This window comes from Chelonia mydas, chromosome 7, assembly GCF_015237465.2.
Source record: "Chelonia mydas isolate rCheMyd1 chromosome 7, rCheMyd1.pri.v2, whole genome shotgun sequence".
NCBI lineage: Eukaryota > Metazoa > Chordata > Testudines > Cheloniidae > Chelonia > Chelonia mydas.
The window spans coordinates 103,357,434-103,375,493 of NC_057853.1; the positions used below are offsets into that span (position 1 = coordinate 103,357,434).

At 42.2% G+C, this 18,060-nt stretch overlaps 1 protein-coding gene across 2 annotated transcripts in view; it reads left to right on the forward strand.

Annotated features, from left to right (window-relative positions):
* Positions 1–11,030: 11,030 nt before the first annotated feature.
* CPXM2 (carboxypeptidase X, M14 family member 2) overlaps positions 11,031–18,060 on the forward strand; it is a 113,655-nt gene continuing 106,625 nt past the window's right edge. The window contains exon 1 of one of the 2 annotated variants that reach the window (XM_007053058.4): positions 11,031–11,581. In XM_007053058.4, coding sequence (XP_007053120.2) covers positions 11,254–11,581 — 328 coding nt within the window. In that variant the 5' untranslated portion in view covers positions 11,031–11,253. Of the gene's footprint in view, positions 11,582–11,868; positions 11,933–18,060 lie in introns of those variants that run through there. The other variant, XM_043551728.1, reaches the window with a different exon arrangement.

An 18,060-nucleotide genomic window follows, 5' to 3' on the forward strand; every position in this document is an offset into this window, starting at 1 on the left:
GCTTCCTGCAGCAACGTGGTATGGGGCCAGGGCAGGCAGGGAGGGAGCCTGCCCTGGCCCCGGTGCGCGCCGCTGCCACCCCGGAGCTGCTTTAGGTAAGTGGCGCCGGGCTGCAGCCTGAACCCCTCCTGCACCCCTCTTGCACCCCAACCCCTGCCCTGAGCCCCCTGCTGCACCCTGTACCCCAACGCCCTGCTCTGCACCCCTGCTGTACTCTGCACCACTCCTGCACCCCAGCCCCCTGACCTGAGCCCCATGTCGCATCCTGCACCCTTCCTGTGCCCCAACCCCCTGCCCTGAGCCCCCTCATAAACTCCACACCCCTCCTCTGCCCCAATCCCTTGCCCTGAGCCCGTTCCTGCACGCCTCACCCCTTCCCACACCCCGCACTCCCTCCGGGGCCCCAACCCCCTGCCCCGGCCCTGCATACAATTTCCCCACCCAGATGTGGCCTTCGGCCCAAAAAGTTTGCCCACCCCTGTCCTAAACCATGCTCTCTCACATTACAGTTAGCACTAAGCCTTCAATTTGTCCAAATCTGTTAATTGCATGTTGTGAGTCATGGCCGGAAAGGGTTAAGCATCCTGCAGGATAAATTACCCAATTCAGCCTTGAGGGACACATTGGTAGATAATGTTTGCATTTTTGTGTGTTTACATATATAGTGTTAGAGGTTAACATTGTAATCAAACATTTCCTGTCTATGCTGTATTCTTTTAATTCAGAGGTCAAAAGGAGATCTTAATATTTAAATGAACTCTAAATATAGTGATATCTCTGTCTTCATATTGATTGTCTGCAAATGGTGGAAAACAGGCAATTGCCTTATGTTAATCTGTGGTTTCAGAATAGCAGCCGTGTTAGTCTGTATCCACAAAAAGAAAAGGAGGACTTGTGACACCTTAGAGACTAACAAATTTATTTGAGCATAAGCTTTCGTGAGCTACAGCTCACTTAATCGGATGCATCTATGTCGCTAATTACCCATGATGATTAGGAAATAGGTCTGCTTCAGAGTTTCAATTATTGCCTATTGTTCACCTAAGAACACCGAGCTGTCAAGAGAAGGCCTGAAACTGTATAAAAACCCCTTGGGTCCTGATCATTTTTATCTCAGATCTGCTAGATGCTTTATGCAGGGGAACTTTTGAGTTGTAAGACTTGAGATCTCCAGTCCCACCTGGATCACCCTGAATATGAACATTGGACTATAACCTATGGTCTAATTCTGAGCTTTGCAACTACAAAGCTCACCTCTACTACAAAGCTCATCTGAGAACTGTACTCATGTCTGCATGTATACTGATCTTTTAACCAATACCTTCTCTCTTTTCTTTTTTAATACATTTTAATTTAGTTAATAAGAATTGGCTGTATGCATGTATTTGGGTAAGATCTGAAATATTCATTAACTTGGGAGGTAATGTGTCTGATCCCTTGGGATTGGTAGAACTTTCTTATATGATGAATAAGATTTTCCGTAATCCTCATCATATCTGACTTGAGTGACTGGGTAGAAGCCCAAGGCTGGGTTGCTATAAGGGAACTGTGTTTTGACTTCTGGTCAAAGGTATTGTAGAAGCTTATGCTCAAATAAATTTGTTAGTCTCTAAGGTGCCACAAGTCCTCCTTTTCTTTTTGCGGATATAGACTAACAGGGCTGCTACTCGGAAACGGATAGAAGGCTTGGTAAATCTAAGTATTGGGCTATCCACCAGCTTTGGGGATTGTCTGCCGCATTCTTTGCAGTTTGCCCTAATTGAATAACCTCAGTGTGCTCCCCACCCCCCGTCACACATGCATTTTGCATAGATCGAAACGGTGATATTGTATTGCAGAAATTCCAGAGCTTCATAATGTGCATTAAACTACACATTAATAATCATCTCCTATCTTTAGACGCTAAAGATGCAAAGAGATTTTATCACTTCACCTTTTAAACAGCATTATCTAACATGCCAGCACAAACCCATGTTTAATGACTCAAGTCAGGTAGAAACAAGTTTATTACATACCTGTGAAACTATATTGTCATAATGAGTAAGGTAAAAGTCTGTCATGAGTCTTTGATGCTTGCTGTATGACAAGTTAGAATTCATTTTACTGACTATGTTCTTTATGAATCATTCAGGTTCTTCACTGTTTTTATAAGTGAAATGTTGTTATTGATGGAATTTAGTATATATTAAGTTTAGTGGAGTATTAATGTCCAACATTACATGATTATGAAGGTTAACAAAATCAGGTATTTCCACCTTCAAACAAGTGTATTGGCTGTAAATAATGCAGCCTCCATAAATTATGTCAGTTCATATTTGGACAAAGCTTCTCTTCTTTGTGTGCCAGGCATACAAAGGCATAAGTATCCCAATAAAATTATTACCATAAGGTGCACTTTAACCCATGTGACAGTCAGCTGTTCAACTAATACTCTAGTATATCTGAGGGAAACACTATTTCCTTCTCTTGCTTTAAAAACAGCCCTATAATCTGTATGGCGCTGGGAATAACTGGACAGTGTAAGTGTAAATTGGTGAGCTTATTGGGAACTTGCTGGAAGCAGGTGTTTTTTGTTTGCAACAAATTAGAGGGACATTGAATTTAGAATTTGAAGGGCATTTTATTTACACATTTTATTTCAGGTTTTGTTTATAGATAGTGAGACCATTCTGTCCCATTGTTTCTCAAAGTTATGTAGGATCTGTGTTGTCCAGCCTATTCCCCCAATTTGCAACATATTTATCTGTTTTGATTAATACAAATGTCAAAATCACATCACTTAAACCAATCATTAATTCAGAGCTACAGTCTTTCAAATGCAAAAACGTCAATAAATTAATCTTAGTAAGTAGCTCCTCTTCCTTCAGCCAGCCAGTTTTACAAATGTTTGGAGCACCTGTGAATCTCTTCAGTCCTCCTTCCTAGTTAGGCTCCTACTGATATGAATCCTAGAATGTGATTGCCAAATGCCAGGCCAGTGTGGTGTCAGCATTAAAACCACCAGTCATGCTGGGGCCTGGAGGAATTTGGTTGCCATCAGTATTGTTTTTAAAAGTACCAGAAAATACTTTTCACCATGTTTACAACTTTCTGAACATGTCACAGAGACATTGGTTGATACTGTCTAACCTGCTTCCTTTACATTCCATTTCTCCTGATCTGTCTCCCCTTAAGGAATGGAGCATTAAAAAAAAAAAAAAAAAAGGAAGAATTAGTAAATATACACCCTCAAGAATAGAGATGGGACTGACCGAAGATGTCCAATACAAACACCCGTGAGCTGGAGGGGTAGGGAGTTCTGGGATCCAAACTCTGATTCAATTCCAAAATATTTCTATTGTGGACTGAGCCAAAAGCCCAGACAATTTTGAGGGCACAAAATCCAGATCTAAACTGTGCAGCTCAGGACCATCTCTAGCCAAAAATGGGTTCATGTGATGATCATGAAATCATAGCCTCGGGGAAGTATTAGATAATGAGGAACCTTTAGTTTCCATGGCAATTTGAGCTCCTTACTCATTCACACAAGTACAAAGAATGATCTTGTGAAGGTCATGTTATTTTTTACCAGAAAAGATAGAGAAAGCACAGTGCTATTTGCTCTACTTGGGAGTTGTGCTCCATTTCTTAAACGATTCAAATAAGTGATTTCTAAAGGAAATTGTCTTAATTAATGTCATCTGACTATTTTAGACATTGCTTTCCTAGAGGAAATAGCAACTTTTCTTGAGCAAAGGGAGCATTAATGGCTATTCTTAGTTGTAGTTCAGATTTGCAACAGCTTCTGATGTGCTCAAGGTATAAAGAGAAGGTGTCTAATATTTTTGGCAGCCTCCACTTGGCAAAACCATGAAATTCTGTTTATACTAAGAACCCACTTTAAATGAATAAAATGGGCTAATATGAGGTCATTTTCAATGCCCAGCCACCGTTTGAAGACAGGCTTGTAAGGGGCATGGTTCCAAAATTTAAATGCAGCTCAGGACCGGCTCTAGGCAGCAGCAAAGCAAGCACGTGCATGGGGCAGCACATTTCCAGGGGCGGCATTCTGGCCATCCTTTTCTTTTCAGGGAAGTTGTGCTCTCGGAGCTGCGCCACTTAGACGGGGCTGCAGCGGGAAGGGGAAGCCCCAGCCCCAGGATGCTGAGCTGCCAGGGCCCAGCCGCTACCTGGGGAGGAGAGGGCGAGTCCTGCTGGGGAGCCAGGGCTGCACCACCTCATCTGCGCACTGGCTGCTGCGCTGCCTTGTGCCACCCCTTATATCGAGGCTTCTCTGTGCGACTGAGCAGGGGAGGGGGTAAAGCCCCTGCAGGCTCTGGGAGAAGGTGACATCACTCTCTCCGCTTCCAGCGCCCCCTGAGAGCCCCAGCCCCATCTGAGCTTGGGGAGGCAAATGTTTTGCTTGGGGCGGCAAAAAACCTACAGCCGGCCTTGATGCAACTTACTTTGTATTTTCCAATAGCACTTTGAGGTTTCCCTTTCCTATGGTGATATATTTTGCCCCTGTTGACAGTAGGAGTAAAATGGTTTATATATGTGTGGGTGGGTGGGGGAGGAAGGGGGAATTACTTCCATTTTCTTCATTTTATGGTCCATGATTTACTACACATCTTAAGTGTAAAGGGGGACACACTTTCCTGCTGCATGGAAGAACAGTTATTGTTTTGTTTCCAAAGCATATAGAAACCTTATGTGCTATCTCAGAAAGTTACTGTGGAATAGTAACGAAATAAGGCTGCTTTTTTTTTTTCGATTACAAGATTATTTTTTTTAGTGAATTTAAAAAAAAATACAAATAATTAGAAAGAAAAGTCATAAAGGTCACCCGGCGGTTTAAAATATAATTGATACCAAAAATAGGAGCATACAGTGTCTGATATAAACAAAAATTAAGGCCCAGAATCAGGAAAGCACTGAACATGTGCTTAGCTTTAAGCATAAGTATGTGCTTATGTGCCTTCCTGAATAGGGAGATACTTTCCTGAATCAGGACCAAAGAAAACTGTTTGTCAGCACACTAGCTATGAAGAAGCAAAGCTATTCATTCTTTCTCTCTCAGCAACATATAGGATCCAGTTCTCCACAGAAGATGTAAATCAAGAGTAGTTCCACTGAAGACATCTGAGTTACACTGATGTAAAACTGGTGTTAGTGAAATCAGAAGCAGGCCCATAATCTCTAAACGTGTACTTGTTACAAATAGATCCCGGCACCTTTTCAACTGATTTTTGCATTTGACTTCAGTGGGTCCAGGATTTAAATACAGTCTAGCGTGATCATTAAGAGGAGTAATTCCATTCCAATAGTAAAGATAATGCTAGTTGTAGTTGCTTTAAGGAAATATTACTTTCTTATTAATTGCAATTATTTTAAATTGTCCTGGCATTTTATAAGTAAAACAGGTAGAAACTGTCTTAGGCTACATTCCATTCTTAATTACACTATTGTGAGTTCACTGGTGTCACTAGAATCAAACTGGTTTTATGGAGCAAAATTTGGCTCAAGTTCTGCAAATTGTGTGGTCCTAGGACTCTGTTTTGAAACAAAACCTGCCTGTTAAACAAGTTGCAACCACCCTATACTGTTAGAGGGATACATTCTGCCCAGAGATGTGCATGCACGGCTCCATCTGACTGCAATGAGAACCATATGTGTATATTCAGAAGCAGAATTTGGTCTAAAGGGAGCTGACATGTCTGTATGCACGCAGTTAGGGGGTGACAGCAATTTCTAAAAGGAATGGAATTACTAGGACTGCGCCTTTTGATTATTCTCTCCCCAGATGGGATATATGGAATAACAGGAAATATTTGAACTATGAGAAAAAGTAAATAAAAATACACAAGAGATATAGATGTTTGGGTAAATGAGCCTCTCCATGCAGATAAGATCCAGTGATTAATGTTAGTGGGAGATAGGCGTGTGCACATGAAAAGGAAAACAGTTGTTTGTTACTGTGAGGAAATGTGGATGGTGCCTGTACCATTTGGGAGTCTGTAATATCCCATTAATAGTTGAAACAGTGGGGCATAAGAAAAAAACTGAGGAATTTGGGGGAAAAAACACTGTCTGGGTCTGTCTTTTTCAAAGCCAGGTAAGCACAATTACCGGTGCACTATTATGTTTGCCTAATTTGCATAGGCAAGTACTGTGATGTTTGCACTTACTAATGGACAGCTAAGTACATGAATATATATATATATATATATACACACACACACACACCACTGTGAAGGTGTCAGGGTTCCCTCCCCACTCTGAACTCTGGAGTACAGATGTGGGAACCCGCATGAAAGCTCCCCTAAGCTTATTTCTACTAGCGTAGGTTAAAAATTTCCCCAAGGCACAAATCCTTTCCTTGTCCTTGGATGTATTGCTGCTATCACCAAGTGATTTAGACAAAGATTCAGGAAAAGGACCATTTGAAGTTCCTATTTTCCCAAAATATCCCTCCAGGCCCCTTCACCCCCTGTCCTGCGGGAGCTTGAGAATAATATACCAGCCAATTGCCTTTAATAAATGTACAGACCAGACTCTCTATTTTTAGGACACTGAAAATCAATCAGGTTCTTAAAAGAAGAACTTTATTATAAAGAAAAAAGTAAAAGAAGCACCTCTGTAAAATCAGGATGGTAGGTAATTTTACAGGATGATAAAAAGATTTAAAACACAGAGGATTCCCCTCTAGCTCAACTTCAAAGTTACAAAAACGGGAATAAACCTCCCTCTTAGCATAGGGAAAATTCACAAGCTAAACCAAAAGATAATCTAATGCCTTTCCTTGCCTTTACTTACAATTTTTGTAATCTTAGATGCTTATTTCAGGTAGGTTTTTAGGAGATGTTTTTTTCCTGCCTGGTCCCTCTCTCATCCAGAGAGAGAACAAATAAAGAGAGCACACACAAAACCTCCCCCCACAGATTTGAAAGTATCTTCTTTCCTTTTTGGTCCTTTTGGTCAGGTGCCAACCAGGTTATTTGAGTTTCTTAACCCTTACAGGTAAAGGAGGGATTCTATGCTACTCTTAGCTGTATGTTTATGACAGAAGGGCACTGTGGTAAACCGTAAGGTAGGTAGATATAGATGTGTATGTGCAAATTGAGTATTTGTATACACAAACATGGTATTTGCATGTACAAATTAGGTGCATACAATTGAACACATGCAATTACATGCACTCAGCTTTGAAATTCAGGTCTTCTTTCAAATTTACACATTGTAATACATATTTGGTGAATTAATAAATCAGTAAACTTATGTTGTAGTAAAATAGTTTTTAAATAAGAAAAGGGTGCTCCATGATGTGAGGGGGAAGCTAATGTACTGAAATGTACACCTTTTAAGCTGTTAAATGCTACTAATGTAAAATTCCAAAAATTCTATTATCCAGGTCTTTAATAGACCCTTGACTCCAAATATTGAGAAAATACTCCCATCTTGTTATGTTTGGAAGTGTAAATTCACTCCAGTTTTTACATACAGTAAAAGTATCTTTTTTTTTTTTTTTTGTCAACTGCAGTGATTAAATAATTGCAGTTCAAACTTATTTAGTTAGTGAAATAATGAGGTCCTTATTGCTGACACGGAAAAAACAATTAAAATTTTCCCTACTGTACAACAACTGAAAGTGTCCCTATTTCTGTTCTGTATTAGATTTATGGACACCTCTGAAACTTCTACAAGAAAGGTTAGGAAATTCATGGTGGTAAAATTATGCACATTTTCTGTGACTAAAGATCTGCACCAACTGATGTGTAGGCCCAAGGGAATAGAGTAGTAGATACACTAGAAATGGAAAACAAGGTAAGAACATCTGTGAAATCAGTCAGGAGTAAGAGGGATATCCAGATGTTGATCATCCTTTGGATACAAAAGGTGTTATTAAGAAGGATAATCAGGAATTACTATGTAAATTTCCATTTTCAAACCCTCCAAGTACAGGGGTGTTAGCTCCCACAACCTGCCCTCTTATCATCATGGCTTTAGGAACAAACAGATTGGTTAAAAAAATACATCCTGTGACGAGCTGGTTAAATATTTTTGCCTCAAAACTTTTATGTGATGGACAATGCCTTTTCAGTGAAATAAAGCAATTTCAATTGCTTCCAATTTATATTTCACTTAAACACATGAAAACTCAAACCTGAAAAACTTTTGGGTTTTGGCAACTAAAAGCCACATTTTTTGGATGAAAACAATTGGTTTTCAGACTTTTTTTCCTCTGAAAACATAAAAATTTTCAAATAGAATTATTATTTTCAAAATGAATGAAAATTATTTTTGTTTCATTTCTGTTGACTTTTTTTTTTCTTTTTTGGGGGTAAATAATTTCCTACCAGCTCTAACTCTGTGTGCAGCAGAAGTGAGGATCACAGCTGTTGTCAAGAAATTGCTGAGGGAGGAGAATAAGAAAACTAGGGTGATGATTAAGTTTAAAGTAGTGGATAAAAAGTGTAAGGATCCACTTAAGTGTCAGTGGATAGATCTGGAAAGCAAACTTATAAATGTTTATGGGTGCTGAGATGTGAAGTTTTGCTTTAATCACAACAACATTGTGCAGAAGACCTACAATTGAATTATGTTTGATATGAATAACCTTTCTCTCTCATATATAGTAGTGGAGAGTGCGTGTGTGGAGAGTTTAAAGGTGAAAGGACCTGATGAAGGATTTGAAATCTGTGGAGGATAGTTTGATATTTTTGCTTGATCTTCAGTTGCTTCTGTCCTGGAGCAATTCTTGTGTCCTACTCCTAAGTGAGGCTTAGAGAACCCCAAGCTTAATATGATTCCTTTTCCTCAGTGTGTACCAAGATTTGAGTGACCTTTCAAGGGTTACACACTTCCTGCATTGCATGGTACCCAGCTTCATGGGGGCCCCCTGAGAGCTGTGGTCTATGGGAGAACTGGGGACAAGGCCGGGCCAGGACGGGAAGGAGCAGAAGTGGGGCAGTGGGACTATAGATTTACTTTCCTTACTTAAGATTATCTCCAACAACTCTCCTTCTGCAAATCTTTCACTTTCTTGCCTTTGTGTTGCTATGTAAAACACCAGTGTAGAGAAAGTGCACAAAATTAAGAAAATGGGAAGGAAAGTACAGATCGCCATCAACACCTGTTTTTTATCCACCCCATGCAACCAAATAAAATGCCTTAGGACAAAAAGGAGATCATGCAGACACATTTTCCTTTGTCCACTGCTTCATATAAAACAATGTTAATTGTACTTTATAATCAAACCACAGAAACAGTAATTTTTCTTTGATCTAGGTGCATAGCACATAGTCTCTCTCTCAAGGTGGAGACATACATTTATACAGTGACTGGAAGGCAAATGCTTGTTGTCAGTTTTACTTTTTGTCAAATAAATGGAGTCCAGGATCAACTGTGTGTATGAGGACTGAAGTCACTGCAACTTGCAAATGTAAGCCAGGGCCTGAGTGAGCTCTCCCCTGCCATCTAGTGATGATCTGAGGGAAGAGACTTCAGGAGCAGTGTGTATATTTGCATAGAGGGGTGGTGTAGCTGTGTCAGACCCAGGATATTAGAGACAAGGTGGGTGAGGTAATACCTTTTATTGGAAGTTGGTGAGAGAGACAGGCTTTCAAGCTACACAGAACTCTTCCTCGGGACCTGTAGTAGGAAGAGCTGCTTTGCCAAAGTGTTCAATTTTGGCTGCTTTGGGTTAAAATTCACTATAGTATTGAATGCAGGGGTGATTAAATGTTGCTATCCTTATTGTGTACGTGAAGAGCAGCAGAACTGTACTGAGCATGTTCTGATTGAAGGCTCACTGTAAAATTAACCTCACTTGCTAAATAGGGGGGGAGCAGTGCCAAATCCAAGGGAAAGTGAGGGGGATGGGAAGGTCTCTGTTTAATAAGTCCTAGACACCATTTGACCCTCCCCTCTCCAATGTTTAAATGCAGAACTGATCAAACTCAGTTGAGAGTCCTTGGTTCTGTTCACTGATTCCTAGAGCTCAAACCACTGATGAGCCTTAGACCTGGCCTCAGGTGTGGGGACAGCGCTGCAGTGAAAGACAACGCAGAGGCTGCATTAGAAGCGAGGTTGCCTGCTACCCAGTGAAATCACTCAGAGCTGAGATCATTAAGAACTGGACTAAGTGGTGGAACCTCAGATCATGGCATTACAGAGGTGGCAGCAAGCAGTGACAGATATAACGGCGGGAGCAGCAGACATAGCAGAGAGTGGCCAACAGAGGCAGAGGAACAGCGAGCGGCAGCAGAATGGCGGTGGTGAGCGGTGGAAGGCTGGCAAGTAGAGGCAGGGATTCCTGAGAGCAGCAGAGGCATTGCTCCATGTTCCTCCCTTCCCCCTTTCAGGGTGGGAGGTGATCTGACGTGAATGCACCCTTGAGTTCCAGGACTTGGCTGACCTCGGACAACAGAGAGTGGGGTGCAGTGGAGGGAAAGGGGAGTGGCATGTTAAAGGGACATTCGTCCATCAGACTTTCACACTGCAAGGTGGGAAACCGAGGCAAAAGCCATTGCCCCATATACTGTGGAGAGGGTGTTTGTTTATGTTTTACGTTCTTTTGAATAATTTGTTTCAGTATTTTCCCAAATTAATTCTGGGTTCCTTCTTCCTTTTAATAAAACTTTTCTTTTGTTATACGCAGACTCGGGGCGTGCGAGTGGGGAAGTATTGCCTCTTAGATGTGCCCAGGGGTAGTGTTTAGTTTTCCCAGATTACTGGGTAGGGGCTCGAACCAGGTCTGTTTCTCATTGTTAAGAGGAACCCCTAGATATTGAATCTGGCCCCCATTGCTGCCAACACCACCTTGCAGAAGCGTTACGCAAGCCAAGCCATTGAGCTGAAAACTGTGTCTTGTAACCCTTGTTTTTGAAGGGAAAGAAAGAGAGGGAAACAGAAAGCAAGAAAGAAAGCAAGACAGAGTGTTCTGGAGAGTCACACCTGCCAAGTGCTGGCAGAGCAGAGCTCGCTCTCTCTCTCTCTCTCTCCCCCCTGTGTGTCTGTATATGTGTCTGGCTGGTGAGTCCTACGATCACATGCACCTCGGGCTCCTGCCTCCCTCCCTCCTCAGCCCTCTCTCTCTCACTGCACTATTTGCAACTTTTGCAAACTAGTCTAAGCAGAAGCACTTATCACAGACCGGACTCTTTATCCCTCCACAAGTCCTGGAATTCACCAGTGACCAAGGCTTGCTGTTTTTCCTATCTGCTGAATAAGGACCTGGGACTCATAGTGGAGCTTTTGTGCTGCTTTAAAAAAATGATTCCCCTTAGCAAGAAAGGCTCCTGTTCGTCTCAGCTCTGTCTTGCTCTCTGTGCCTTTGGGTTAGCACTGCTTGGGGATTTATCCCAGGCTTTGCCTGTGGAGGATCAGGATTATTACCTGCAGGAGATTATAAACAGGGATCATTATTATTCCTATCCAGGTCCCGATGAGGAATTTTCCCCTTTCACAGAGCAACCTGGACAGGAAGAAACAGCCCCCGTTGCAGAGGCAGAGGAATCCCCAAGGTTCAGACCGGGCAAGAAAGAGTTAAAACAGAAGAAAGGCAACAAAAAAGAAAAATCCATTCTCGAGATTCCACCAGGTAACTTTCCACCTCTTCCTCCAAACTTTAAGAGCTCTGCTGAGTCTCACACTGACTCTGACTTTTAACATAAATTAATACTCTAATACTGATAGTAATAATAATAAATGTGCTGGTGATGATGACATATACTAACTTCTAACACCAAGCTTTTCAGCTCTTTGGAAATCTCACATGCACTTTTACCCTTTCCCTCTCACCTGTCACATTAAGAGCTTTCAAAAACACTGCATTTCATTAATCAAATGAGACTCCAGCTGGTGCATGAACTTCCCTTCTTATCATATTTCACATTTGGCTGCTTGCTGAAACTACATTTTTGCAATCAAATGAAGAGAGACTCACTCCATGGTAAGATCTGTTTGTCTGTCTTATGGTGATTTCTTATTGTACCCCTGGTCATTTTAACTCTAAATGTTCTTCACCTTTGAACAGGTGAATCACTGTCAGATTTCACTTTAAAGCCCTCCCATGGAAGAAATGTAAACAGGGATTTTCCTTCAGAGAGATCAGTTGCTAGGGGGATTAATTTTAATTATTAGGAGGTACTAATACATAATTTCATAAATAAATGAAAAGGCAGCCATATCGTCCATCACTTCAGTTATTACATGTAATGTCTTTGGCTGAGAGAAGACAAGCTATTGGAAACCTACACATTACTATCGTTCCCAAAACTCTGGTCAGTAAGCATAGTAGAGTGGTTTCTATTTTGACACAGTTACACTAAGGTGGCTTGGCAATTTATTCTCCAGGCATTCTCCGATTGCATTTGTCTTGTTTAATTTCTTTGGAGGAAATTCGAAATCTAAATTATTTCACGAAGTAAGCAACTGTCTTATAAAATTAAGGGCCAAAGCCCTCACTCAGGCAAAACTCCCATTGGCTTCAGTAGGAATTTTGTATCCTTAAATACTATGGGATATGGCACAAAATTTTCAAATTAAAGACACCCACATCACAGCAAATTGGAGAGAGAAGGTTTTCAGAGTGGCATTAACTCTTCCCAGTTGCATATAGGTGATATTAAATTAAGGGTTGCAGTTTGATTTTTACCAGTTAGTTACTTTCTGATCAAGAAAAAATTGAAAACAGCTTTTTATAAGTTATGCCCCAAATTACCATTTCTGCAGTGTTGAAAATTGTTAGAGGGCCAGCAGATCTTAGCTGCAGGAACAGCCCAGGGCAGAGGACCCTAGTGGCATAGAGTCTGCCTGGGTGAGGGTAGCAGTGGTACAAGAAACTTATAGCCTGGTGCTCCACTGCGGATCAGCAGCTAGACAGAAAGTTCAGAAGCAGATGGCACTGGCAGGTATCTCTGGGGTGTGCTGATTCAGCTTATCTGATAGTGCATGCACTGTCTTTCCTCCCATTTTCTGTGGGGGGCGGGAGGCAGGAGGGTTCCCCCTGAGGTGCAGTGGCCCCTGTTTGTGTACAGGGTTCAGTTCACAGCTCTCCGGACTCCAGCAGGTATGTAAGAAGCCCCACATATGTACAGCCACATTATCCCCTTTGATCCAAATGGGCGTCTAGAAACTTTGCATGCTTGCACTTGTAGAATTTACTGAAAAGTCTTCCCTTGGTGAAGTTTGGTGAGGAGGTGGTAGGCAGCTCATAACACTAAATCAGTTGATTCGCCAAGAGCTAGCGCTCAGGTGATCTAGCAAGTCCTGAGCCATCTCCATGGAGGCTCTGTAGCTCCATACTGCCTCCAAGCTCCCTGCTGGCTTTCCCCCAACTTTCCCAGCAGCACAGCTGCAAACATACTCCAGAAAGCCCAGCATCACTCAGGAGCTCTGTGGCAGAGGCAGGGTTAGAATTTGATTCTCTTCTCTTCCTGCAATCTCCTTCCTCATTCACGCACTTTCCAACTTCTGCAACAAATGAGGACAGACTCCTACAGATAGCAACCCCCTTTACACCACACTGATTCATTCCCAGGACAGGTCCCTCCTGTGGGGTTAATAAGGTAGGGGTCCTGTGGAAAACAAATAGTATGTGATCATGTAATTAAAGACTCTCTTAATGCATATTCACAAGGGGACTGAATTAATGGCTGTAACAGGGTCGCTTGTCCCTTTAAGGGCCAGAGGCCTGGGCCCCTCCAATCCCAGTTACTAAGGAGTCACATCTGAATGGGGATCAGCTGATAAAGAGTACAAGGAAGGGGGGCAGAGGGTCTGAGGAAGCTGAAGAAACTTCAGAGAAAGGAAGGAATGGCAGGGTCTGCCAGAGACAGGAGGCCTGGCAGTAGCCTTAGGAGCAGAGACTAAGGTCAGAAGGGTAACTGCTTAATGTTTTCATTTAGAAAATAAATAAAGCCCTGCAGAAGGGCCTGCAAGAGTGATCTGTTGTGAGTTTAGTTGGGGAGCCCTGGAGAGGGGTGAGATTGATGAAAAGGGGTCTGCAGAGCGACCTCATGCCACAAGGGTGCTTTTCCTAACTTTTGAGTACTTGGTGTCCCAACTTTAATGTTCTTTTAATATAGTTTTTCTTTGTAATTTCCTAGGTTTTTTAAAAAAGCAAATTGTAAAAACAGAAATTCCATGCTATGGCATTGCATTGACACCCATATGATTCATCAGGTGGGCTGGAGCCTTTAGATCTACCACACAGACTTCTGCCACTTGAACTAAGGGAGTAACTGGCAGCAGTATTAGGTGGTCATCTTCTACCTGGACCAGTACTAGAGGGGGATATGAGATACATTCCACACACATTTGTTGACAGCAGAGGAATGGTGAGAATTGGAAATGTTGGTGCCCTTGTCCCCTCCATGCTGTCCTTGTGCCATTCTTGTTCCTCCCTCCAGTTTCTCATCCTAGTGTCCACCCCTCATCCCTGGCTCCTCCCAATACCCATCCCCTTACCTAGCCAATCTCAGTCTCCTCATTCCAGTTTCTCTCTCCTTGACCAGCCAGTCTCAGCTCCGTGACTAAGTCCCAGTCTCTCTGCCCCCACAAGCTCCCAGTCTCGGTATCCCCATGCTGGTCCCAGTTGTTCCCAATCTCCTCTCCTCCCAGGCCTCCTCTTCCAGTCTCCATCTCTCATTCTTACCTCCCTGGTTCCCAGTCTTCCACCTCCAGATTCCTTGTCCCAACCCTACCTGCTTCCTCCCATATCCAGCTCCTGTTTCTTCTGCATTTCAGTCAGATGGCTTCCTCCTCCTCGCTACCTGGGCAATGAGAGCGCGAGGGACAATTTCCTTGTCCTTGGTTCTGATGATTGGTGCCACGCAGCCTGAAGTAATTACAGGGAAAGTCCTGCTCAGCCCTTTCAGCCCTGGACTGGACCATGTTCAGTGCAGAGAAATTGAGCTGCCAACCTCTAAGAAGTCTCTGCTGAGCATGTGTGAATTGAAATTTTTCAAAGACTTCTAGCATAGCCATATTTGGGCATTTTTTTCAGGGTGACAGCAAAGGGCACATCCCCGACACCCGCGTGGCTCTCTGACAAATTTCAAGTCCCTGCTCCAAAGCATGGAGGCTCTAGAACATCTTAAATAAATTTGTCATAAGATTTTTTTTTTTTTAACGTGGGGAAAAAACATATTTTCCTCTTACTCATGCTCTGGAATGTCTGAAACACTTCAACTGAAACTACCCAAAATAATTCAGCCTAAGGCAGACACCCAACATGTTGAATCTCAACCTGAACGCCTAAGGACTGGCAAAGTTATAAGCAACTGAAGAAAGGGATCTTATACTGGGAAGTATTGTAGAACCTTAACGATAGATGGCACTAGCTGCTCTGTCTGTAATCTACACAAAATAACTATCCGAGGCACTATAGCATGATCCAGCAATTATGTAGGTTAAATCTAAAACACCATCCAGTGCAGTGCTACATGGATTAGTACCATTAAAATAAATTAAAGCTGTTGGTTTTCAGCACCTCTGAAAACCAAGTCACTTACATAAGTGCCAAAATATAAATGTAGGTGCCTAGAATTGCACACCCAATTTTGAAAAATTGGCCTTATAAAGGTACAGATCATGCTGAGCTCATGATTGATTGGTGCTTAACTAATAATTATGAATCTAACTGTAAATAGGTGTGGAGGTGTGTGTATGTATGTATTTATATATTTACATATATGAACAAACACTTTTACATTGAATAGAGATTAAATCAATGGACATACAGTAAACAAAATGCTTCTTTTTTGTGAAGCTTAGTGGAAGCAGGGGCATGTTGGATTAATTATATGGTGTAGCAAACAATAGACTGGATCTTGGCTGGAATAAAGAAAGGCAGAGGAATGGGAACGTGCGATCTGCCCTGTGGCTGGGCAGCTGGTAGTGATCAGTGCTAACTTTGAATTAAAGTTGGACTAAAATCATAACTGTGTAAAGGCTACAGCAAATTGCATATGACATGTACTTGATTAATTTAAGCTAATTACTGTTGATGGCTTGAATGCAGCTGGTTTACATTGTGAAGTATTAATATAAGTACAAATTCATTTCCATTCAAGGCAATGGGCAAGTCTCCCATTGACTTTAGGTGGGCAAACCCAGGATTATGCTGTGGATTTATTTTTTATTAAAGCAGTATTTGCGAGCACTTGAGTTACATAACAATACATCAATCTCATCCTGCCCTTTGCCTCCCTTATGACTCTTATAAATTCAGCTGTACCATGTAATCCTTGGAAAGTAAAAGGTTGGATTGACAGATCCCATCACAAGTGGATTTGTATTTTCTAATCCATTCTTGCTTATTTATCACCTGATCCAAAGCCCACTGAAATCAACTAGTCTCATCGGCTTCAGTGGATTCTATTCTATATCTGTTCTTACACCACATTCATGGCTGTAATATCTGAGCATCTTCCAGTAATGCATTAAGCAACATGACTACATAACTCTCATTTGTTCTTCTCTCGTCCTCTCCCCAGGGGTACAAATGTGTAGTGGAGTGTCTTGTTTTGGTAGTTTTTAAAATAAATATTCACATTGCTATGTCTGTGTTAGGGGAGGCAAGTCAAAAAAGCATGGCTTTGCTCTTGAATAGAAAGGTGATGCGGTTTGTGATGGTCTTTAGTTCCTGAGGGAATTTATTCCAAAGTCTCGGATCAGCCCCGAAGAGAGTGTTGACTCCTGCACAGACAAGCTTTACCTTCCTTTACCTTCCTTTGTGCCAGAGGGGTGTAATTATTGATCACAGTCTTCAACTCAGAGTTTCATTTGGTTTTTTAGATATGTTCAAAGCACTCCATGGCTTGGGACAAGTATAAGGACTGAGACCTTGAACTTGATTTGAAATTATATGGGAAATCAGTGTAGAGAGTAGAGAACAAGTCTGAAGTTCTTGCGGTAGCCTGTGTTGCTGAGGAGATGCTCTGCAGCGTTCTGTACCAATTGGAGTTTCCTAGGTGCTGAAGGCTTCATGCCCAGGTATACTGCAGTGCTGTAGTCCAGCCAAGAAGTGAAGGCATGAATAACTGAGGTCAGGCCATCATCTGCCAGGACGGGACAGTCTCCTACCCAACAAGAGATGATAGAAAGCATTACTCACAGATGTTGCTTTGTGAGAACTTAGCATCAGTGAGGAATCCAAGAGTATTCCTTGATCATTAACTGAATTGACCAAATGTGGATGAGTACTTTCAACCAAAGAAGAATGTGCTGTAGCTGCAAACTCCTCCAAATGCTTCCCTCTGCCCACCAGCATCACCACTGTCTTGCTTGTATTCAGTTTCAGCCAGCTGTTGGCTGTGTTCCTTCAGAAAGGATTCAACCCGTTTTAGCACATTACCTTGGATAACAGCTCTATATCCAAACTGATCTGAGGTGAGAAAAGGACCTTTTAAAAAAAAATCAAGATTTCATTTAATAGACTGGAGAGAGATAAGCCTGAGACTGAATCTGCTTCTGGAATGCTGGTAGGTGGATTATGATTTGCTCCAGTTTATTCATTATGTCAATGTACTACTTTTTGCAAGGAAATAAGAGAGGATTTGCATGCATGATGGATTGAATTTGAACAGTTTGGCAGCAATATCCAGTAGCCCAGATTAAAAATTCAACCTGATCTTTTTAGTTGTGATTGGTCAGATAAATCACATGCTATTGTTTCTGTTCTCTGATTGGATGAGTGTAACTCTAAGGTTTGGGAGGAGGACTCCAAGAATCCATGTGAGCTTTGACTCTCTCAGAGAGAGGTAGCAATTTATGGTGAGGGAGCAAGATATAAGCAGCATTAGGTGATTTGTATAAAAAGTGAAGAACATAGGCGCTGACTCCATGGGTCTGCCAGGGTTGGAACACCCACATAAAAAAATTAGTGGGTGCTTAGCACCACTGGCAGCCAGCGCCCCCCTCCCAGTGCTTCCCGGCAGCCCCGCCAATCAACTCCTCCCGCTCCCTCCCAGTGCATCCTGCCTGCTGAGATCAGCTGTTCTGTGGCATGCAGCAGGTGCTGGGGGGCAGGGAAAGGAGCAGGGATGGGGCACGCTTGGAGGAGGGGGTGGAACT